The 25,380-nt window shown below is 33.5% G+C and overlaps 3 protein-coding genes across 3 annotated transcripts; 1 reads left to right on the forward strand and 2 right to left on the reverse strand.

Annotated features, from left to right (window-relative positions):
* The first annotated feature begins 1,406 nt into the window (after positions 1–1,406).
* Positions 1,407–9,180, forward strand: LOC137814235 (protein NETWORKED 1D-like). Its single transcript, XM_068616843.1, has 5 exons — positions 1,407–2,051; positions 2,301–2,369; positions 2,503–2,741; positions 3,503–7,713; positions 7,793–9,180. Exons 3-5 carry the CDS (start codon positions 2,639–2,641, stop codon positions 8,975–8,977), a joined length of 5,499 nt encoding a protein of 1,832 aa, XP_068472944.1. The 5' UTR covers positions 1,407–2,051; positions 2,301–2,369; positions 2,503–2,638; the 3' UTR covers positions 8,978–9,180.
* Positions 9,181–13,705: 4,525 nt separating this feature from the next.
* LOC137814236 (protein ANTAGONIST OF LIKE HETEROCHROMATIN PROTEIN 1) lies at positions 13,706–15,551 on the reverse strand. Its single transcript, XM_068616844.1, has 2 exons — positions 15,146–15,551; positions 13,706–14,817 (listed from the first exon to the last, which is right to left on the reverse strand). Exons 1-2 carry the CDS (start codon positions 15,291–15,293, stop codon positions 13,772–13,774), a joined length of 1,194 nt encoding a protein of 397 aa, XP_068472945.1. The 5' UTR covers positions 15,294–15,551; the 3' UTR covers positions 13,706–13,771.
* Positions 15,552–17,401: 1,850 nt separating this feature from the next.
* Positions 17,402–25,164, reverse strand: LOC137814237 (sulfate transporter 3.1-like). Its single transcript, XM_068616845.1, has 12 exons — positions 24,198–25,164; positions 23,461–23,668; positions 22,433–22,604; positions 21,692–21,757; positions 20,745–20,858; positions 20,064–20,180; positions 19,270–19,396; positions 18,678–18,964; positions 18,293–18,483; positions 18,117–18,202; positions 17,952–18,028; positions 17,402–17,857 (listed from the first exon to the last, which is right to left on the reverse strand). Exons 1-12 carry the CDS (start codon positions 24,526–24,528, stop codon positions 17,672–17,674), a joined length of 1,962 nt encoding a protein of 653 aa, XP_068472946.1. The 5' UTR covers positions 24,529–25,164; the 3' UTR covers positions 17,402–17,671.
* Between the last annotated feature and the right edge of the window lie 216 nt (positions 25,165–25,380).

Raw genomic sequence — 25,380 nt, forward strand, 5'->3', positions numbered from 1 at the left:
GTCTGATTGTTTGCAAAATGATATTTAACTTGTGTAATTAATTATGTTTACGTTAGTGGATTTTACAATTTCTACAATCCATCGACTACATATTGAAATTAGGGAAAGTTGTGTTGTGTTATAAGATGTTTCTACCAAAAACAAAATGAAACATGTTTCTATAGCAGAATACATATTCAAATTAGGCATAAAGTTGTGTTTTAATAAGTGAATACGAGATATAATCTAAATCGAAATAAGGCACATGTAGAACTATATGTTTCAATTTTCTTGGTGACAGAATATCTTTTAAGTTGTAGGAGTTTATTATCTTCTTGAATTTAAGTACATAGCACTGGAGATAGAGTTTGATTATTTAAAGTAATTTTTTTACTCATTTTTATCATTTTTAAAAATTATAAAATTTGTGTCTTATTTTTATTTAGATGAATAATGGACATATTCTGCGTCAATAGCTACAACAAAATTTATTAAATAATTTCTTTTACAAAAATAAAAAAAAGCAAAGTAAAAGAAAAACAATATTATTTTAATACTAAAAATGAAAAAGCATATCTTTAAATCAATTCTTAATAATAACGAAGAAATTATAATTATATGAATTTAAAAATTAAGTTACCAAAAACTAATGAGAGACGAACTAATATATCTATATTTGTCTTGTCTCATTCACAATTATATAATTTAAAATGATAAATATTAATTAATAAAAAATAATTATCAGCAAGAAAAGAATAATTAATAAAAATATTTGAGGAATATCTCAGCCCTTATACAAGAGGCTAGAAGACACCTCCACCCTCACCGCAAAAACACAAACAAACTACCAACAAACGAACTCAATTAACACTACCACAAAGCTGAGAAGCCGTGTAGAACCGAGCTACCACTAAAAACTACACATGCACCTAACTTATATTAGCTTTAATTGACCTCATACAAACAATAAATTCAAGACACCAATCAGAGTATGAAAAATTCTCTTCGCAGTTACTCATGACCATATCTTCGTGAAGACAAGTAGAGGATTATTGATTATTCTAGATCTCTTGCATAATGAATAATTTTGATTAATATAAAAAATATTTATGGGATTCAGGAAATAAAAAGAGAAAAAGCAAGTAACTACGTTTTTTTTTTTTTTGGATTTTAAATGTGGGAGCGTATGACTTTGGTTTGGTACAACCATTACTTTTTGGCACACAGTAGTAATCATAATAATAATAGTGTTACTTTTTCCACATTTTCATAGTTGACACAGTGATGCACCATTCTGCAACGGCAACAAAATGCTATTATTACATTACATTATATATAATAGGAATAAATTCACCCTAATGTCCGCTGACATATTTGAAATTTTTTGTAACGCTAACAAAAACAAATTATACATCTCCTCGTAAAATACACGCAACTAAGTTTCATACTACTTTTATCAGAATTTTGACACATGAGTGCTTAAGGAGTACTTAGATACTTTTTTTAATGTTTTAATATAACAAATAATTGCATATTTTCTATTTTTATTTTAGTATGATCATATGATTATTGTTAGTAACGGAATCAAATTCAATTGCGGTTACTTATCCCACAATCTCCTGTTTGTTTTCATTTTCAATATTCCAAATTAATGTAATCAATGTCAGCTTCAGGTTCTAAATTAGTACTCATAAATGTAATTTGATTATGCTAACTTTTGTTTTGTTTTCTTTCTTAATACCCATGTTTCCTTTTTTTTTTTCTTTCTTTGCCAACTTGTTATGATTTTGTTTTCTTTTCCACTTTAACAGTTCTGAGACCCTGGGAGACAGTACCACCAACCTATACTGCATAAAAAGCAAAGCTGAGAAAGAAAGTGAGAGAGAGAGAGAGAAAAACAAGCATAGAACACAAACAACATTGTCCGCAAAAATAGAGATCTAAGCAACATGGGGTGACTCTGAAAAATGGAATAAAAAAGAAAAAGTGAAGAAAAGCAGTTGAAGTTGTTCATTGCCGTTGCTGTTAATTGAAACCGAATGTCCTACGTATGAATTTTGTTTTTTGTTTTGGTGAGTAACTTGTTACCTGAATTATGAGCTTTATGTTGCAGGTTTTGAGCCTTGATCTCTTAACTATGAGTGCAACCTTCTTGACCGGTCTTGTTTTGAATTACATGGTGTAGAAATCTCATGTTCATGAATGATTTTCATGGAGAAATTTTTTTGTATTTTCTGACATAATTTATGTTTCTGTTTACAAGCCAAATTCTGTTACCTTTTTTTCCCTGTGGTTCTAATTGAAATTTTGTGTTTGATCAGGACTAGTTCTGGTCTTTCAGATGCTTATTGATTCATTCACTCTTGGAACTTCAGAGTTTAACTGAACTGGTATTTTCTTTTTCCTTTTTTTTTAGTGCTGTTTCTGAACATTTACTTTTGCTTTGATGAGAAAAAAGGCGTGTCTATGGTTTTTCTGAAACTGAAACATTTGCATTACTTTGTTTTTTTTTGTTTATTCCAGTGACTATATGGTAGCAGCAAGAGAGACTGTAATCAGTGTTAGCGTGGTCCTGGTTACACTTCATTGAACATTTGTGGATTAAGTTTTTTCAACACCAAAAGACACAGTGTTGGTGTTGGTTTACTTGGCTGGAGTGATGGCGGCTCTGTCCCATGCTGATTCTAGAAGAATGTATTCATGGTGGTGGGACAGTCACATTAGCCCCAAGAACTCGAAATGGCTCCAAGAGAATCTGACAGGTAAGTCTGGTTTTGGAAGCCATTCTGTTTGAGATGTTAACATAGTTGCTATTCATTACCTGACACCTTGATGGTTAGAGATTAAATTGCACCCATCTCTTGTTCTCTCATGTGTAGGAGAAAGGAATGCTTCTGTTAAACTTGAAACAAAATTTAATTGAACACGATTCTTCTTCTTCTTCTTCTTTCTTTTTAATTCTAGTTATATTATTTGTTTGGTAACAGATAATTGCTGATGCTGATGTAAGACCTTGTAAAATTTGGGCTTTCAAATTATTGGACTGGTTACAAAATGCTCTGGTTTATCATTTGTAATTGTCAATGTATATTCATCCTTTGGGAATGTATGGCAAAAAGATTTATTCTGGTTTAAACCAGTTTCCGGTTTTACTTCCAAATTTACTTACAGTCATGATGCACTCTAGTGGAAACTTTGCAATGCGAGGAAGCATTTAATGAAACTACTGTATTGTATTTTGATATATCTTTCAGAATCTTCTTTGTTGGTGTCTTCATTAAAATTAAAATTACATTTCTATCTAAAACTCAGAAGTACCAGTTCTGTCTTGTATGGAAATAGATGTTACAGGTAATTATATGGAAGTCTGTGTATGATAATAAGCCATATCTAGTTTCTGTATTACATTTCCTTTCACTCACACTTCTATTTCCTTACTTGAAAACTGAAATTTTGCTGTTAGCTTTCTTGTAAATACCCTGAAACACATTAATTTATCTCATCTATACATTCTCATGAACAGATATGGATTCCAAGGTGAAGCAAATGATCAAGGTTATTGAAGAAGATGCAGATTCCTTTGCTAGGAGGGCAGAAATGTATTATAAGAAACGGCCAGAGCTTATGAAATTAGTTGAAGAGTTTTATCGTGCATACCGGGCATTGGCTGAGAGATATGATCATGCAACTGGAGTGATTCGTCAGGCCCATCGTACCATGGCTGAAGCATTTCCTAATCAAGTGCCTCCTGCAGCAGATGATTCATCCGGTGTTTCTTACTTGGAGACTGAGCCACATACACCAGAGACACTCGGCTTCTCCCGTTCATTTCTTGATTCAGATGAATTGCAAAAGAATGCTTCAACTCATTTCCATACCATCAAAAGAAATGGATCTTATACTGATGAAACTGATTGTGGTATAAGCAGAAAGGGTCTGAAACAGCTCAATGATCTATTTATGTCAGGAGATCCAGTAAGTGGGCGTGTTCGACGGGGGCTCAATTTTCTTGACGTAGAAGAGATTAATGGGCAAGACAATGGAAGCCAAGATAGTAGGACTGAAGTATTATCAGAGTCTGAACGGATAACCAAAGCTGAGACTGAAATTTTGGCCTTAAAGAAAGCCCTGTCTAACTTAGAAAGTGAAAAGGAGGCTGGCTTGCTTCAGTATCAGCAGAGTTTGGAGAGATTGTCTAATCTGGAATCAGAAATGTCTCGTGCAAGAGAGAATTCTCACGGACTTAATGAACGAGCAAACAAAGCTGAAGCTGAAGTTCAAACCTTGAAGGAAGCCATTGATGATTTACAGGCTGAAAGAGAAGTTAGTCTTCATCAGTACCAGCAATGCTTGGAGAAAATATATAATCTGGAGAAAAATATTTGCTCTGCTCAAAAGGATGTAGGAGAAGTCAATGAACGAGCTACTAGAGCTGAAATTAAAGCTGAATCCTTAAAGGAAGACCTTGCTAGAGTAGAAGCTCAAAAGGAAGCTGCCCTTGCTCAATATAACCAGTCCTTGGAGTTGTTGTCAAAAGTAGAGGAGAGGCTCGTACAAGCTGAAGAGAACGCAACAAGAATTAAAGAACAAGCTAATGATGCAAACACTGAAATTGAGAGCATGAAGTTAGAAATTGCTAAACTTACTGAAGAGAAGGAAGATGCAGCTCACTGTTATCAACAATGCTTAGAGATAATTTCCAGTTTGGAGCATAAACTCTCTTGTGCCCAAGAGGAGGTGCATAAGCTAAATTGCAAGATAAATGATGGGGTTGAAAAGTTACATAGTTCTGAACAGAAGTGTTTTCTCCTGGAAACATCTAATCAGACTTTGCAATCTGAATTGCAGTCTTTGGCACAGAAGTTGGGATTTCAGAGTGAAGAACTTAGTGAGAAGCAGAAAGAAATGGGTAGACTCTGGACTTGTATACAAGAGGAGAGACTGCGATTCATCGAGGCTGAAGCTGCTTTCCAAACTCTTCAGAATTTGCATTCTCAATCTCAAGAAGAACTAAAATCTCTTGCCACCGAGCTTCATGGTAAGGCTGAAATTCTGGAGAATATGGAATTCCATAAGCAGGCTTTAGAGGAAGAAGCACACAAGGCCAAAGAAGAAAACAAAACTCTAAATGAGCTCAAATTATCTTCATCTTTGTCTATAAAAAAAATGAAGGATGAGATATTAAATCTGAGGGAGATAATAAAGAAACTTGAACTGGAGGTTGGACTGCAGGTAGATGAAAGAAATGCTCTCCAGCAAGAAATTTACTATCTTAAAGAGGAGCTTAATGATGTGAATAAAAGACATGAATCCATGATGGAGGATGTCAGATCAACTGACTTAGATCCACAGTGCTTTGCTTTTTCTGTGAAGAACTTGCAAGATGAGAATTCAAAGCTGAAGGAAAGATGTGAAACCTACAAAGATGAGAAAGCAGCTCTAAAGGAAAAAGTGGAGATCTTGGAGAAGCTTTTGGAGAAGAATGCTGTTTTAGAGAGGTCTCTTTCAGATTTGACTGTTGAGCTCGAGAAGGCCAGAGGAAAGGTAAATGTATTGGAAGAAACTTGCGAATCTTTTCTTCGGGAGAAATCCACTCTCGCTGATGAAAAAGCGACCTTGTTTTCTCAGTTACAAACCACAGCTAAGCAGCTGGAGAAGCTCTCAGAGAAAAACAACCTTTTAGAAAGTTCACTATGTGATGTGAATGCTGAGCTTGAAGGATTAAGGATAAAGTCAAAGATCTTAGAAGACTCTTGTCTGTTGCTAGACCACGAGAGGTCCAGTATCAACTCTGAGAAAGAAACCTTAGTTTCACAATTCAACATCACTCATCAAACTCTGAAAGATCTTGAGAAACAACACAGTGAATTGGAACTGAAGCATTCTGAACTGAAAGCAGAAAGGGAATCTGCATTTCATAAGTTGGAAGAGCTACTTGTTTCCTTATATGCTGAGAGGGAAGAACATTCCAGAATTGTGCAATTGAATGAATGTCACTTGGCTGAGAAGGAATTGCAAATTTTTGTTCTCCAAGAAGATGCAGATTACCAGAAAAAGGAATATGAAGAGGAAATGGACAGATCTGTACATGCTCAAATGGACATTTTCATTTTGCAGAGAAGTATCCAGGATTTGGAGCAAAAGAACTTCTCCCTTCTAGTTGAGTGTCAGAGACTCTTGGAGGCTTCTAAACTGTCTGATAGATTGATATCTAAATTGGAGAATGACAACACTCAGAAGCAAGTTGATGTTAACTCATTGTCTGAGAAAATTAAAATACTCAGGATCGGACTGCTTCAGGTGTTGAAGACTCTTGATATTAACAGCGAGCCTTGGTGTGAAAATATGATTGAAATGGACCAGGAGCTTTTGAACCATATACATGGTAAACTTCAGGAGACACAAAGTTCTTTTGTCACAATTTTCAACGAAAGCCAGCAAGTGGCCATTGAGAATTCAGTTCTTGTTACATTCCTTGACCAGTTGAAATTAAAGGCTGAAAATCTTTTGACGGAAAGAAATTCCCTAGATAAGGAGTTGAGAACCCAGTCTACACAGTTTTTGGCATTGCAGGCAGAGGTACAAAAGATATTGGAGAAGAATCAGGAATTGAAGTCGACAATAAGGAAAGGAGAAGATAAAATGGAACTAATGGCTACTGAAGTAGAGAATTTATGCAAACAGCTGTTAGACTTGAAAGAGGATCTCCAAAACATAAAGGAAGAAAATTGCAAAACTTTTGAAGAGAAAAATTCCTTGATGGGAAGATTTCTGGACCTGGGTGAAGAGAAAAGTAAGTTGGAAGATGAAATCTGCATTATGATTGATGAGACAATAACACAATCTAATCTCTCGCTGGTCTACCAGAACATTGTATTCGAAAAACTCCTGGCACTTAAAGGGCTAAGCAACGATTTCGATAGACTTTGTTCAGTAAATACCGACCTTGAGGAGAAACTAAAAATACTCATGGGCAAAATAGAAGATGTGCAAATGGAAAATTCCGATCTTAAAGAGTCCTTTGCAGTGTCAAGCATCGAACTAAAATTAATTCAATCCGTCAATGATCAATTAAATTGTCAGATTAGGAATGGAAAGCAATTGTTGTCTCAAAAGGAAAATGAGATTTTGGAAGCAGCAGAGATGTTTAGCGCTTTACATGATAAGAAAACAGAATTGCAAAGATTGGTGGAGGTTCTGAAGAGCAAGTATGATGAAGCCAAGGTGATACTTGAAGACCAAGCTAGTCAAATTTTAAAATTGTCCTCCGAAAAGGATCAACAAAATAATGAGCTTGGATGCCTCGGTGAAGTGAATCAGAAGTTGGAGGAGGAAATGAGGCACCTGCACCAAGAAATTGGAGAAATTAAACTGAGGGAAGAGAAGCTAAGTCATGAACTACTTAAGGGAACAAATGAGATTAAACAATGGGAAACTCAGGCTGCCACACTCTATACCAGACTGCAAACTTCTGCCGTCAATGAGACATTATATGAAGAGAAGGTCCGTGAGCTAGCTGATGCATGTGAAGATCTTGAACGCAGAAGCAACTTTAAAGACATGGAAAGTGAAATGCTGAAAGAAAGAGTTTGCAAGTTGGAAGGTGACAACGGGAAGCTTCGGGTTCAGTTGGCTGCTTATGTCCCGGCTGCCAGTGCTTTGAATGACTGCATAACATCCTTGGAGATGCAAACACTTGGGCATGCAAAACCACATGATGACAAAGCATCAAAGGTAATTTACATAAACTGGGAACCAGTTACTATTGCGTTGGTTACATTGACAAAACGATGTTTTTAAAAATTGTTTCCAGGTTAAAGATTTCGCATATCACAAATACAATGAAGGTGGTCCACAAACAGGTGAAGATCAGAATGCTGCGGCAATAGATGCACTTCCAGATTTCCAAGGCATGCAGAAAAGAGTCAATGCAATTGAAACGGCTGTTAAACAGATGAATGAAAGTTTCAAAACTAAGGATGAAATGAGAGAGATTCAAGTGTTAAAATCTGGATTCAGCCGGCGCCAAGGAAATATTCAAGCAAGTAAGTATGTTACTGAAATGCATGAATCGAGGGGGCATCGAGGTGGAGCTTCTGATGAACTGAAGTCAAAAAGATCAGTGTCAGATGTCCCTGTAGCAGAAATTGAAGTTCTGCCAAAAGACATCATGCTTGATCAAACGTCTGAATGTTCATATGGGATAGGTAGGAGAGGAACTCTTGAGACTGATGATCAGATGCTCGAATTGTGGGAAACTGCTAATAAAGATGGCGTAATTGGGCTCACAGTTGGAAAGGCACAGAAGACAGCCATTGTGCCTACTGGATACCATCAAAAGAGAGCAACCAGGGAGCTCAGAAACAAATATCCGTCAGTAGAGTCCTTGATTGAGAAGGAGTTGAGTGTGGACAAATTAGAGATCTCAAGAAGATTGACACAGTCACATTCACATGAAGAAGGCAACAGGAGGAAGATTTTAGAAAGACTTGATTCTGATGCTCAAAAGTTGACAAACCTTGAAATTACCGTGCAAGATTTGATGAGCAGGGTAGAAATTACTGAGAGCACAAAGGGAAAAGGTATTGAGTTCGATACGGTGAAAGGGCAGCTTGAAGCTACTCAGGAAGCCATCACAAAGTTGTTTGATGCTAACAACAAGTTGAAGAAGAATGTAGAAGAGGGTACTTCATCCTTTGCAGGGAAGTATACAGCAGAATCAAATGAGAGTGGAAGTGGTAGCAGGAGAGTTTCAGAACAGGCTCGGAGAGGGTCTGAAAAGATAGGACGGCTGCAGTTGGAGGTGCAAAGACTGCAATTTTTACTTCTAAAGTTGAATGATGAAAAAGAAGGCAAAGGAAAGGCAATGATAGATGAACGAAATTCAAAAGTTCTTCTGCGAGATTATCTCTATGATGGGACGAGAAGAAACTACCAGAAAAAGAAGAAGAAAGCACACTTTTGTGCATGCATGCAGCCTCCCACTAAGGGAGATTAAGTCGGCAGGATTTTTAACGTAGTTTAAATTACATTAGACGTTTACTTCTTTCTTTATAATCTAGAAATGGTTCAAGACCGTACTTGTTTTCCAATATAGAGGATCTACGGTTCTTGTAGCGTAGAGATCCTGCTGTACATTTTATGTAATGTTCTCTCACAAGAAGCTAGGATGGAATTTTCGCCATTTTATTTTCTGAATAATTCCTCAGTCTTATTTCCTTCTTGGTTAGACATGCCATTCTTTACTAGCTATTACTTTCACTATTACTCATGGTATAGGTTTAACAATTAAATTAAAATAATTTCAATAGAGACCACACAAATTGTCTAACACCAAAACATGATAGAGATGAGGTTAGATTCGTTATTAATTATCTTAAGATTTTCACTTTTTCAATTCTCATACAGAGTTGAACTTAACAAAACAAATATCAATCAAATTCAACATAATCTTATTAACAGAACAATCTACCGACATATTCAATATCTTACTCATCTCCCTCCTTGTGAGACGTAACGTCTTATTGTGAGATGTTTATTTTTTACCCCTTGAGCTAAGTGGACAAGAAATTAATTAGAATTAAACAAACTAAATAAGAATTCTAATTAAAGAAGAAAATTGAATTCTCAACAAATGTTCAAAAAAAATCCCTTAACAAAAACCAGAAATAAAAAAGATCAGATCGTCTAACAAAAAATGTTGTAGAGAATCTAAGAATAAAACTTTATTGAACAAAAATCCTTAGAATTCATTGCAAAATCACAAGAGAATCAACTCAAAAAGTTTAGTCTTCCATGTGGAGACAAAATGAAAGAATTATAAAAAAGAAAATAAGAAAACGCTAAAACTCTATTATTTTTCAAATGTCAGTGTTAAGCTTCATCCTTTCTCCTTGAAACTTGTATCTTTTTATAGGTTTTTCTACTCCAAGGATATAAAAAATATATTGTGTCTTAGATATTGTTCAAAACATCTCGGTTTAAAACTTTCGTAGAATTTTCTAATTTTGTTTCCAACTTTATCACAATTATGTTTCTTCATATTTTTTTAGATGATTTGCTTCCAATTCTGTTTTTAAGATATTATAGATTTTATTCTTTAATTCTTCTACTCAAATTTTGTGTCTCGTATTGATTCAAAGAAGCAAGGTGAACTTTTGTATGATTCGACTCACTCAGTAGTTAATGTTTCATTCAGACTGTTCAACAAACACTTATTTTATATTGTCTAATCAGATCTACTATGAGAAATATTAGACCGTCTATTATGACTAAAACACCATATTAACATAAATAACAAATAAGACTCATATAAACTCAATTAGATGAGTCATGATTACATTCCAAGAATCTATGATTAGGGTTATTAAGTATGAGTAAAATTATGCTCATCAAATACCCCCACACTTATCTTTTTTCACTCGTGGGCAAAATAGTCTATAGATTCACAACAACTTAAAGGAACAAAATATAAGCGAATGACAAAATTGACAACATATCTTAAGAATGCATAATGGCTAACATGATACAATTTCAAGAAATATAAGAATCAAGATAATGGAAATTCCTATGTTTTAACACACAAACAAGTAAATGAATTCAAAAGGGTAAATAAAAAATGAGAGAACTTTCACTAGACGCTCTTCAACTCTGAAGTGCTTAAGTTTGTATTTTTGCTTAAAGCATTTAAGCAAGCAAACATTACCACAGACTTAGCAAGACTATAATATTTACAATAATTGAAAAAACGTGGATGTAAAGACAAAGAGGACTTCATAAGGTTTTAATGGGGTCAATGTAAAGGTAGGTAAAATGGAAGAAAAGAGACTTAAAACCATAGAAAAATAAAGGAACATAGGAAAATGAATCCAAAAACTAATGTAAATAGCTTTACTATTCAACTCCTTTTTTTATGTCAAGACATCATTATTTTTATTGCTTTTTCATGTAGCAGATGGTCTACACTTGTGTTTTTTTTTTCTTTTTTTTTGTTTTATTCTTTTTTTTGTTATATTCCTTTCTTTCTTTATTTTTCTATTTTTTACAATACCAAAGAGGTAAGCTTACGGGCAGTGACACTCCTAAACTTATTAAAGAATTTACTCTCAAACTAATTTCAAATCTCCTTTATCTTTTAAGGTAGGGATAGTCATGTCTTTTCTATTTTAAGGATTATAATGAGGGTTAAAACCAAGAAAAATGATATATAATCAAAAGAGCTAACAAGTGGATTATCATGAAAGCTAGACTAATATGGCTAGTGGTGTAAATTAAAAAAAAAATGCTTCAATCATATTAGTTCATGCACATAAAACACAATTACAAAACAAAAAATCAAACTACGTTCTAGAATATATAAGAAAACATGAGTGGAAACACCTAAAAAAGATCATTATACAACTTCGTTAGACAAACCATTAGATAGTTCGTTAGACAGTCTTTCAACAAGGCTAAAAAAATCACCAGAGACAATCTATCACAAAATATTTAAGCCATAATTTTTCACAATCAACTTATTTATCAATTTTTTAAGGAAATCCGCACAACACAAATTTAGAAACTCAGATTTTTAAAAATAATGAAACTACCACCTACTAGACAATCCTAAAAAACTGATTTATATTTATTTTTATTTTAAGAGAAGGAAAAAAAATTCAACAAATCAAACAAATCATCAAAAGATAAATCATACACTATGATTCTCCACCTCTACACTTAAATCACATATTATCCTCAATGTAAAAGAACTGAAATGACTCACAAGGTTGTTGAAAGTATGGATCATAAGATTATTTGAAATACGACTCATAAGAGTGACAATATTACTGAAAGTAAGACTCATAATGCATATAATTTTGTTGATCATGTTGAAGTTGGTTTAACATAAAAGCTAAATCCACATCAATTTCATAATCAAAATTAAAAGCAAAAGGTGAAAAATAATGAGACGTTCTATCATTAGATCGTCTATTCTAAAATATGTTTTTCTTATGTAATAATGTGATCAGTTTAAAAATTGAAAACCATACAAATAGAATGAAAAAACAAAGTTAGATATACAAAATAAATAAAAAATTATGCAAATACATAAGAAAATGTAGAAAAAAATATGTAGATAAAGAAGATAGTTGATAACCAAATTCAAATTGGATTTCTCGACAACAATGCCAAATTTGATAACTGACTTTAGAGTAAAATTAAAAGAATTTTAGTGGAAACCATTTAACACCAAAGAGGTGATAATATAGATAAGGTCAAATGATCCCAAGTTTTCTCCCATCGAGTTCAATAATAAATTTAGTCAATCAGTGTTCAAAACTTATCTGCAAGCGATAAGGGTTAGAAATAACAATAAGATAAAAGGGGCATTGAGATTCTTATGCAAAAAATTAAAATAGACAATGTAAAATAATAAAAAAAGCATGTTAATTCTCAAGTTCATTCAATAGTCAATTTGTCACTGATTATCTTAAAATTTTCACTCTTTCAATTCTCACACAGAGTTGAACTTAACCAAATAAGCATCAATTAAATTCAACAACATCTTATCAACAAATCAAGCATCTACTAACATATTTAGTATATCACTTGTCTCCAAATATCTACTAGTAAGATGTTTATCTTTTACCCCATGAACTGAGCGAACAAAAGATTGATTAAAACTAAGCGAATTAAATAAGAACTCTAATTAAAGAATAGAATTGAATTCTCAACAAACATTCAAAAACAATTTCTTAACAAAAACCAAAATTCAAAAAGATCAAATCGTATAACATAAACTACTACAGAGAATTTAAGGATAAAACCTTATTAAACAGAAACCTCGGAATTCATTGTGAAATTACAAGAGAATCAATTCAAAAGAGTTTAGCCTTCCATGCGGAGACCAAAAAAAAAGAATTATAAAGAAAATAAGAAAACAAAGAAGAAAATAAGAAAATAAAGAAAAAGCATTGTTGTGAAGCTTCATCCTTTTTTCCTAAATCTTGTTTCATTTTATAGATTTTGCTACTTTAAGGATCTTGTAAATATATTGTTCCTCAAATATTGTTCACAATTTTTGAGTTTCAAAGTTTCTAAAATTTTTAAACTTTATTTTCAATTTTATCGTGATTCTTTTCTTCGTATTTTTTTAAATAATTTGTTTTCAATTATGTTTTTTAAGATATTGTAAGTTTTATTATATAATTCTTCTATTAAGATTTTGCTTCTCGTTTTGATTTAGAGAAGCAACTTCTTTCACATAACTCAACTCACTCACAATGATAGACACTTCATTCAGACCGTCTAATTAGACATTTCTATCATACCGTCTAGTTAAACGTTTCTACCATACTATCTAGACAAACCATCTACTCTAAAAAATATTAGACCATCTGCTGCGATTAAAACACCAAATTAGCATATACAAAAATTATGATCAAGATAAACTCAGTTAGATGAATCTTATTTAAAACAGTAAATTTATTGATGATTACAGTCCAAAAATCTATAAATAAAGTTATTAAGTGTGAGTAAAAGTATGTTCATCAACTTTCATTGTGGTGTGAAACATCGGTTGTTACACCAGAACAAGACTCATTACTAGTTGCTCATGGATATATCCTACAAGACTAAGGCTAATTACCTAACTATTCAGTAACATTTAATAATTAACATTAACCAAAATCATGCGGATAAATCACAATTCTCAACCAAAAGGGGGAGAAAACTCAGTAAGACAGAATGCCGCAGACAAAAGTCAAATTCTAGATCAGATGTACAAAGGTAACATCAGAACTATCATGAACATTTAAGTACATCCCTGTTGTAAATGCTTGGCCACATTATCTCGCATGGTCCTTCCCAAAGGATCAACTTGCTTGCAATATTGTTCTTGATATCCAGAATCATGATGACCAGACAAGGCAACATCTGGTTGAAAAGAGTCTCCACAGTCAATGATTATGTTATGGAGCAAACAGCATGTCAAGATAATGCTGGGCAATTTCCTCTTATCAGGTCTCCACATAACCTTACTCAGGATTCTCCAACTTCCCTTTAACAATGAGAATGCCCTCACAGCAAGTAGCTTTCCAGCTCCATGTTTCTGATTGAATGTAGACTGTGAAACTGATATGGCATTAGCTCCATTAGTTTCATAAGGAGTCATAAGCCATTGAAGAAGAGGATAACTGCACCCACCAACCACGTATTCTCTTACAAAACCTCCAGCTAAAGCTTTCACACTTCCGTTCAAACGCTCACCATTCTCTGATAGCTTGAAAAATGCTGAACACTTCAACAATCTGGAAAATGACATGCCACCAGGCAAGCCTGTCATAATGTCAATAAATCTCATTTCATGATCCACAATTCCCTGCAACAACATGCTGTAGTTCTTTTCTTGATCACACCAGTCATCTGAGGTTTGGACAGCTGGAAGTGTCATCATGATGTGTGTTGCATCGATGGCTCCACAGCAATTAGGCAACCCATAGGATGCTTCAAAACCACGCTTGATTTCATGTATTCTATTGAAATCTGGCCAATTGAGATGGTGTTTAGCACGTTCCTCCAGTGCCTCTATGAATCTCCAAGTCACCTGAGACACTGTTGACTGCCCAACCCCAAAGGCAGCTCCAACTGAGACTTGAGACTCACCAGATGCCAACCTTCTAAGGGCAATTGCAACCTGCTTCTCAACACTAAGAAGCCTTCCCTCTATGTTGATGAGCCCTGATGGAGGCCTTGATATGAGATCCTCCCTCACAAGGGAACATATGTATTCAAAAGAAGTCTTTGACACCCTGAAGAAATACTTAAACCCTTCTGCCTCATCACCCGGTACAGAGTATCCTGCAGGTTTGCATCAATCATACCCATTCAAATCATAATTTTCAAATCAAATCAAACATATCCATAACACCACCCAAAATAGCTAAATAGTTTGAATGATATAACCGCCTCAAAAAAATGGGATGTGGGAAAAAAACCCACGAGTGGAAACCCCCTTATTTCTTTACCAACAACACATAAACAACAAAATTGTTGACAATTGATCCAGTGATAACACTGGAGAAACATAAGCATGACTGCAGGGTTTCATTCCAGAACAGCACCAATGGTAAATCATTAAAGTTCGAAACTTTGAAGGGGAATGAAATTAAGAAAACGGAGAAGATACCTGGGGTAGTAGAATTCTTGTGCCAGAAAGAGTCCCACCAATCGGTCTCGCTGGTTCTGGGCTCAACAGGGACCAGACTCACCTGTTTGTGTTTTTTGAACTTCTTAGTCTTCTTTTTGGTCTTGGATTTTTTCTGGAAGGGTGCCATTGAACATTAACAACAGGACCAATAATTCACTGTTTTAAGTGACAGGAGGACCTTACTTAGAAGTGAAGAGCACAGAGAGTGAAGTGAAACTGAAAGTTACTCGGAAGTCCGAACACGCCATCTTTCTCTTCGCTCCTTTCTCTTGTCCAATTTCAGGATTTTATATTTCTCCAAAATCCAAACTTTGGGCTTCTCTAGTCTACCCAGAACAAAAAACCCTTTTAAAATTTGAGCAAATTAATTAGAAAACTTCTTTCTAAATTTCCTTTCCATTACGAACAAGCACATTTCATACTTTTTCTATGAATAAAAAATAATACACACTTGTCATACTAAGTTTTAACCATGCCCATGACCAAGGTATTTTTATAGTAAAAAAAAGCTTTTTTTTACTTAGTTTATAAAGGAATCCAAAAAAAAAGGGGATATTCTGACTAATCATAATATAAAGAATTATTTTCTCAAACACATAGAAGGAATTCATGTTTGTTGACCGATAAACCACTAGATACAAAATAAATGACAAGATCTTTAGTAACAAGTGAGGGTACCAAACATAATTTGTTTTTGGATCTTATCACAACAAAATTAGATCGAGTCTGATATAAATGAAAAACAAAATAAAATTGGTGTAAAAAATGTTAGAGTCATGTCTTTCAAGAATTATATAGATTATTACTAAGAGAAACTTTAAGTCTAACTCAACCCCATAAAACCGGCTTATAAGGTTGAAGTTTTCAAGAATTATATGGATCATAACATTTGTTTGTATTCTAGAAAATAAACAAAATTTTCAGAAAATATTTTTGGCATAAACTTTCTGAAACATATATAATATGTTCTGTAATGTTTTTTTTTTTTCAGAATAACTTTTTCAAAATGTATTCTGAAAAGGTATTTTTAGAATAAAAGCGAATAAAATAAAATATTTCCATCATTTCACATTTGCTATGTTTGATGGGTGGCGGAAAAACTTTGATGGGGTGCAATTCCCAATCCATTTTTGCCGTAATGTAACAAACAAGTGGGCTCAAGGCCCAAAGGGACCATGAGGTCATTCCACTCTATCTGAAGCTTTATTACTATTTAGATATTGTAATTAAAAAGTTATAAAACAATAATTCTTTATTTGTTCAATTTAAAAGATATTAAAAAATAAAAATCGAATGACATCAATCATATAAAAAAAATCCAGAAGTCATTTAAAAAAAAACACAAAACCATCTTTTCAAAAATTGATAAGATGCATGCAGAATTTTAATAAGGTGTGGGAAGAAATAAACAACTCCAATGTGTTACAAACACAATAGTGATATTATACTATATAAATATTGAATGTAACATTATTTCTACTCAATAATAGAAGGTAATTGTTATGCTCTAGAGGACATAGACACACTATTGAATTTTGTTAAATCTTTATTGTGAATGTTACTATGTATTTTGTTTATTTAAAATCCTATTATTAGTGTCAATACAAATTAACAAAACTAGGACAATTACAAGGACTTCAATGTTATGGACACGTGTAGAAATTTTATATAGCAAAGTTGTATGTAGAAGAATATAGGGAAAAAGTGATGAACAATGTTGTATCCCTCTCTTTTAGTCACACATTGGAGTGTAAAATTTGTGTCGCCAAAAATAGAGAGCGTTTCTTGGTATGGATTGTTTTCTTCATTATTAATTCGGGTATATTCAATTAGGATTTTAAATTTTTTTAAAGGCTTTTTTAAAATAAAAGTCTTATGGTATTCAAATTTTCTAAACATCATAAACAATCTTGTTGTTATTTAATTAAAACTATTAAGAAAAATTAGAGATAACAAAATCGTTTTAGTATTCAATTGAGATTTTAAAATAATAAAATAATAAAAATTTGGTATTCAACATCATAAAAAATTTAACTGATTATTTTGTTGATTGAATTTTGCATGATTTTTAGATATATTTCATGAAATAGTATATGGGACTTTCTATTTTCATTTATATTTTTTTTAATCTAAAGAGAGACAATAATTGATTGGGTTTATGAGCATAAAATAATAAAAATTAATTTCAACCATATCAACGTATAAAATTAGAATAAAATATGTAAATGATAGAGATAGAACGAAATTAAAAATTTATTTATAATTTGTAGTGGTCACTGATAAGCTCTATAACATTTCCAAGGAACCTCAATTCCATTGTAGCCACTTTCTATTTGATAGATGATTAATTAAGCATACAAAGATTGAACAGCCTATGTTGGAAATTTTCTTCCAACTAATTTTGCTGAGAAATTTAAGTAGCCATGCAACTATGACTCACTCTAAATCTTGTGCAGCGTGATTCTCATGCCACATAATGTAAGATTAATCTAAACATTGCTTTTATTAGGCATTGTTCCAACCTTCTGAATCATCCTTCATGGGGTTTGGTTTGTATGAGTTGAGCATGAAATTGCATGCACTAACAGCTTCTTCAACTGTCAGATACACCCATTTATGCCCTAGTTCATCAAGGAACTTGGATTTGTTCAGCTTCTTCATCACCTCGCTTCCAGGATTTACCAAAACAAGCTAAACACATACAAATCAATGATTAAAAATATATACATATAAAGAGTGGGCTAGGTAGAAATAAGACATACAAAGAGGAGAAAGAAATAATTACTTGTAACCCTCTTCTGTCAACACTTTTCTTGCATTCTTCAAGCATGCTTATTCCGCTAGTATCAATGTTTGCAACAGCTGCCAATAGAATCACATTGCAAGTTAGATTAATGATCTTTTTAATCCCATTGTCAAATTTACTTCATTTCTTAAATCAAATACTTACTAGTCATATTCATTATAACATACTGTAAACTGGTTTGCCCTGAAGCTTTTATCCTATCTTCCTCTTCATCCATCCACCTTGTGATCCTAAGAATCAAATTTTGTGGTGAATTTACAATTTCATTGGAGGTAGTATTTTTTTCCATTCAAATAAGAACAAACTCACTGGTGGCTTACCTTTCTCTTAAATAGCTTGCATTGGCAAAGTAAATGGGAGCATCAATTTCTAGAATCAGGATTCCAGGAACATGATTTGCATTTGGATACTGTTCCACATTTCTGTATACTGCAGAATTTGGAATGTTGCCTAAGAGAAATGTTCTTGGCCTTGCAATAAATAGAAGTACTCGAAGTAGAGATACTGCAACCTGAATATTCACAGAAAACTCATTAACTTCCTTGGCCCTTATTTCATCACTCAACAATGGTTAAGATCTTGTTTGGAAAAACCTTCTTAAGCATTTACAAGAGAAGAAAACAATGACAAATTTCATGTTATCTTATTTTCTTTTCTGGGAAATTTTGTCCAAACAATAATAGTTAGGAGCTGGATGATACATACTGCTATGACTAGGCCAATTTCAACACTGCCAAAGACTACACCAACATAAGCACTGAAGCACACTAAGAAATCAAATTTGTCGATTTTCCACAAATGAATGGCTGCCTGATAATCAATGAGCCCGAGCATTGCTGACACAATTATGGCCGATAACACCACCAGGGGGGTGAAATGGAACAAAGGTGTTAAGAATAACAATGTTAACATCACTGCTATTGCCATCACAATGTTCGATGCAGCAGTCTTGCACCCCGCGTTATAGTTCACAGCTGAACGTGAAAAAGGTCCTGAAACAACATTCGTTTTATACCATGTTGTTAGCAATATGCAGAAAATTGTTTCACTAGTCTGTGGTTTTTCTGCTGGATGAAGAGTTTTAATAGACCCCACACAACCACACGAGCATAATAATAATATAACACAAAATTATACTAACCTATAAAATGAACATTACATGAAAAAGTAAACTTGCACATTTTTTATGATTTCTAATAAATTTTAGAAAGTTTATTGGAGAATAAATTACTAATGTTTATTGAAACACACTGTAGGCATTTTAGACTAACTTTTAATAGTGGAATGGAACAATTACCTGTGGTGAGATAGCAAGAGGTGAAGGAACCAAAAATATTCATGGTTCCAATAGCTATCATCTCTTTGTTCCCATCAATATGATAATTTTTGAACATTGAAAAGCTTCTACCTACTGCTATTCCTTCCTGCACAATCATCAATCATATTCTCAAGACCATTAATAAACTGGACTAAAATTGTTTGTTCAATTATGTTGTTCGTTTGCTTTCAAAATAAACCTAATGAAACAGATCTCAAATGTTATGTTCTGTCCAGTTTTAATCTATTTGCCAAATGCTATATGCTATATAGTACCATTAAAAAATAAATTAAAACACCTGCTTGAAGCACCCTAGTTGAAGTACATTATTTTAGTAAAAAAGGCATCTGGAACATGATCATAGAAATCAGGACAATCGATGAAAGCAGAGACCAAAGATAGACAGCAAGAAAAGAAGAAAGTGATCTGATGTGACTGTATATTATTGTGCTTGGCCAAGAACAGTGCTTTTCAAAGACCAAACATGGTTTCATCAAATTAGGAAACAAGGACAATGTGATTGATTGCTTGCTTTTTTTTTTCATTTCATAAAATTCATTGAACAAATATTTAACTAAACTATCTCTATTTATACATGCTCAAGGAAACATGATACAAGTTTTTCTTGGCAGAAGCCAAAACAATTTTTTCATAACATTTATTAGTTAGGCTGTGATTTATTAGAGTTGAGATTTGTCAAATCAGGCATTAAGTGATGGACCCTCTTCAAGGTTACCCTCTGGCAAAGGAAAAGAGAGTGAGAGATACTTAACCGCAAGTGCTATAATGCCAGTGACAAGTCCAGTTTTTATGGCAGTGCCCATGTAAGGTGACACCAACACCAAATTCGTCACGGAAGGTGGATTCAGCCCCTTCTTCAATTTTCCTATCTGAAACAACATTTCAATAAATATTAAATAACAACTTCCATTACTATCACTTCACATCACATATAGCTCCCAATTTTCTTAATCAGATAATTTGAATAATGATCGTGTAGTAACAAGAAACCCCTATTCACTAAACAGGCCAATGTTTAAAGTGAATGGGGCCCCATAGTGAAGGTCTGCTAGAGGGTCCTACAAGTGGTGGTTGTGTGGTAGGGTAGGACAATAATTTGGGATTGGGCCATTGATAAGAACCCAAAAGGCCTTAATACATGTGAGCCTCAGTGTCTGTCCTATTCCTATCAGGCACCTACTAGTGCCGTGTTTGGTTGAGTGCCAAGGTCAATACTAGTGCGTCACAAAATGGAGTGTTATTGTTGTATGGAACTTGGAGACAGTGGCTTAGTGGTGTGTGAGGGTAGTCTTAGTACTCCAATTTTTTTACATATATATATAAATTAATAATATTTTTTAAAATTTCATTATATTTTATATATTTGGTATTTCCAAAAAAATCATATCTATAAAATTTCTAAATATCCGTCACTTGGAGATAAAAAAACTCACCACTTGAACACCATGCTTCTCAGCGTGTGTGAGATAAACCAGCAGACTTCCCAGTATGACGGACGCCAATGGTGCCATTGCTGACACCCAGAAGAACTTTGGTTGTCGTTTGCTCTGTCATCATGATCCAAAGGTTATGTTTGGATAAAAGTTGATAACGTGTTTTTCGGAATTTCAATACATATTTCCAAATTCTGAAGTACAAAATAAAGAAAGAATAGTTTATTGTTTTAAAGGTAAAAGTACTTTCAAACTTTCTCCAGTGATATCTAAACATGTAGTTATTAAAGGTAAATAAAACAAACACGCCCAAATGTTTACTGTGCATTATCCTTAAACATTGTATCATATATTAGAATAGAATGATGAAGGAAATTGATGTCCTTTTCCTTCAGGACCATGGAATATTAGCTGAGAAAAGGGAATCGAATGGAAACAATTTTTTGACTACAGTAGTGTTATAAAACTAAAAGCTTAATAGAAAAACGAATATTATTTACTATTGTCTATGGTATAATATGTAAGTCGACCATGCTGTAGTTAGAAATACAAATAAAAAAATGATTATAAGTCAATTGCCTCTGAAAAACTTGTTATCTACTTTCAATAAGGGATCAAAGGGGAGGTAGGTTAGGATTGAAAATATTGTTTATCGAAAGAATAAGTTGATCATTTTAGAATCCCAATCCTAGAAAAAAAAGAGCAGGGATATTATGTCTTCCTTTGACACTTCACAGTTAAAGTCATGGCTCTTAGTATAATAACATGTGGGTATTTTTTGTTTTTCTTTGTTTGGTTACTTTACAACCTTACTTGAGGAATAAAAAAACAAAAGAAAATGAAGGATTAAATGTAACATTACCTACCAAATAATGCAACACAATATGTGAAACGTGGAATGTAGCATATGTGAAGAATAATTAAGGTAAGGGTTAGGTATCACTTACAAAGTATCTTGTGACAAGGAGGAAGAAAATAAAGCAACAACCCAACACAGCGCTTTCCCACCTCCACTGCATATACATAAACAAATAAGAAAAAAACAAAATAAGCTAACATCAACCAATAATAACTTCAAGGGAGAAAGAGAAGATTCTTTTTTTCTTTTTTAATTTCAGACAATCTTCCACGAACAGCTTTGGTAGTGTTGGTCTACTATATTTCTAAACTGGTAAATTTCGCTAATAATCACTCGAGTTATGCCTAACAAAAAATATGTGGACTATTTATTAGATAAATAACTTATATTTGAACAATTGAAAAGCACATTTTTAAGTAAAATTTGGATTTGGATTTAATTAAATAAATAAAAAAATGGAGCAATGGTAACATTATGTAGTACTTGTTTTGAGAATAAATAGTTATGGAGGTGTATACATGGTGTGCTAGTGTTGTCGGTGGATAAAAAAAATAAGCAAGAGATGTGAAAATAGAAGGTGGATAAAAAAACAGAAATATATATGGACAACCTCATTTTTTTTATACAACTACATTACAACTCTCAATACTATTATTTTAAAACTTTTTTATATTATTTAATTATAAATTTATCCTTTACTATATATATTTATTTCTAAACCTATCACATAGTTGTCACACTATCATTTTTCAAAAAAAAATCAAGAGATATAAAAAGAGATATGAAAATAGAAGAAAAGAAGAGAAAGAGTTGAAGTTGTACTAGTTACCTCATGAGTTTGACTGAAAACAGAACGCATCACTGAGACTAGATCAGCCTCGTGAGTAAAATGTTCAAGGCCAAGAATTGATTTTAGCTGTTGCAGACAAACCACTGTTGCTGCTCCCCCCATGAACCCTACTATGGTTGCATGTGACAGAAAATCCACGATAAACCCTAACCTGCACTCCTCAACCATTCCACTTGCTTACAACAACAACAAAATCCACAAATAATAATATTTTAAGGCAAAAATCCAGTTCTTGTATAATCAATCAGTTGTCCTCACCTTAAATTACAGAACAAATCATGTGTATCAACTCAGATTTCTATTATTATTATTTTAAGAAATGAAAATTGTAGTTTGGAATAGTACAATTATTCAAATCCAATGGGTACTTGGTTACAATTTTATATGATAAGAATTTATAAGCATGGGTGGTATATTAAGTATAAAAATGAATAAAAAAAGTTTACATTATGGATGCAGAAATGCTCCATCCAATACAAATGAGTATTCATGAAAGGGAATGCAGTAGCCAATAGGCCAATCGCACTGCCCAAGCTGATTCCAGAATTCAACATTTTATTATAATATATAATAATATGTATATGTATATGCTTTAGGGAATTGGGGTGGGTGTTGAATCTCATAATTGCAAAATACAAATAGTTTCACGAGACAAATCATGGCCAAAAGACAAAAAACTCCAGCCCATAAACAGTCCCCACAATATTTTCATTCGATTTTTCCTTTTGAATACTGCAAGTTTTCTACTTCTATATTAAGATTTTTAAAGATAAAAGATACTACTACTTACTCACTGACAAGTGACAAGAACATGCTGGGAACACTTTCATTTTCTTTTCTTTTCATCTTACATCTAGCTTAAAGTATTTATTTAATAAATAAATTATTACGGCTACTACTGGACTATTATGTTAATTACACCATAATATGTGTTTTACTTTTCAAACATGATTTTTTCAGCATGTTTTCAAACATAGGACAAGTAGAACTGTAGTATAATGAATTACCTGAAGAGGCCCAGAGATGCCTGCAAAACTCCAGCAAAGAATGTAGCAGTGAAAGCTAGGTGGAGATAAAGGTTTGGATTCTCGATGTAATTCACCACTCGACCCAACATGGAAGCCATCAGAAGTGATCCAACAGCCACAGTTCCCACTGCCAAGTCCCTTGAGCTTCCCATCATAGCATAAATCAAAGGCGGTATAAAGCTGGAATCTGCACTCATTCATTTATATGTGTCCCCTCATTATAACAAAACAAGATACCATGGAATAAATCTACCAAACTGAACAAATGTATATATGGCTCAACTGCTACAGTCTAAACACTTTTGATTTCATGTTTTTAAGTAGGTCTAAACTTGAGTATATTTTTGGGTGAACTCGGTATTGCTCACCAGAATTGAGGGCCAATTTTATGAAACACTGATGTATATTAAAAAAGTTTATACATCACCTGTGAAATGAAAAACGTGATTAATAGGAAAGACTGCAGTGAAGTTATTTGATTGATATTAATCATCTATAGAAAGCATGGTATATCTGATACCAGTTAATATTTGGTAAGAATAGCGTGTTATAGAAAAAGGTTGGTATCTTTTTCTGCTTACAAAGACATGTTCTACTGACTACACATGTCTAACTTTGAGTGTTAATGTATTGCAAAGATTTTGTGAACACAACAAAAAATAATAAAATGAGGAGATGAAGTGGATGATGAAGGAGGGAGTGAAACAATTACTGACAAAGTCCAAGAATTGGAGGGAGGTTGGCGAGCTTGGCGTAGCTGATGCCTTGAGGAATGGCCAAACTGGCAATGGTGATGCCAGAGATGAGGTCTGATTTCAAGAATTGGAGGGTGTATTTGGGTGCCCACTCAAAGATGGGGAAGAAGTACTGAAGTCCAAGGACGAACTTGATAGAGGGTGTTTGGTTCTTGAACTTCCTAAACGGGTCATCTGGGAAAAAGGTTTCTTTCAAGGAGTACTTGAGAGACTTGAAGAAGGGTTGAGGGGGTGGAATTGCCACTCGGTGCACGCAGTCAGCGTTCGGGTATTCATAGTCTGCGTTACCCATCTCTAACACAACACCAAATAGTTATGTGATGGTATTAAGCTAGAGTAACTTAACTTGAACTGATTTAGCTAGCTAGGACTATATATGCTAACACTAGAAAGTTGTTGAGGAGGGGATAAGAATGAAGGATATGCAGGAAGAAGACGTAAGGGTGAGGTTTGGTGGTAGAAGTGAGGAGGGTGTTGTAAATGATATGGGTTTATATAAAGTGAGTTAAGGTCAGTTATGTTGGTCATGTGTGTGGTCGGAGGATGGAATGCTGAGGTGTACGTGGTATGATTGTTCTTTCACTTCTAATGTTTATACTTTTTCTTCTTTTTTCTAATCACAGCTATCTCTACCACAGATCTTAATCTTATGTTACTACATAGGAAAATCTATAGTACAGTAGTTAACTCTACTGGTGTGTTATAAAAGAAAAAAAGAAAAAATCTTCTGATTGCCATTTTTCTCTGCAGATCCTCTCTATCTAGTTAACTCTCTCCACGGTAATTTAATGTAACATTTTCTGTCTTTTTTTAAGGTTTGAGGGTGTTGAATTAAGGTGTGATAAAAATATTAATTAATGTTATGTGAGTCTGAAGCTGACCACCTAGGGTAGTGGTTTTTGCCCGACACATATTAGAGGAGAAAGGCAGAAAACTGAGACGCATCTTCTTCTTAATAAGGTTATGGCAATGTGTAATGACTTATGACTTCACTCCCTATCTCACCTTCAGATACTCTCGACACTAAGATATTGATTCCAACTTTTTCCTTGTGACGAGGATCGTGTTACCAATATCATTATCTTTTTTTTCTTTTTTACTTCTTATAGCTTCAGCTACCCTACATTTTGTTGCTTTTTGCTGA

The sequence above is a fragment of the Phaseolus vulgaris genome, chromosome 1, assembly GCF_000499845.2.
Source record: "Phaseolus vulgaris cultivar G19833 chromosome 1, P. vulgaris v2.0, whole genome shotgun sequence".
Classification (NCBI taxonomy): domain Eukaryota; kingdom Viridiplantae; phylum Streptophyta; class Magnoliopsida; order Fabales; family Fabaceae; genus Phaseolus; species Phaseolus vulgaris.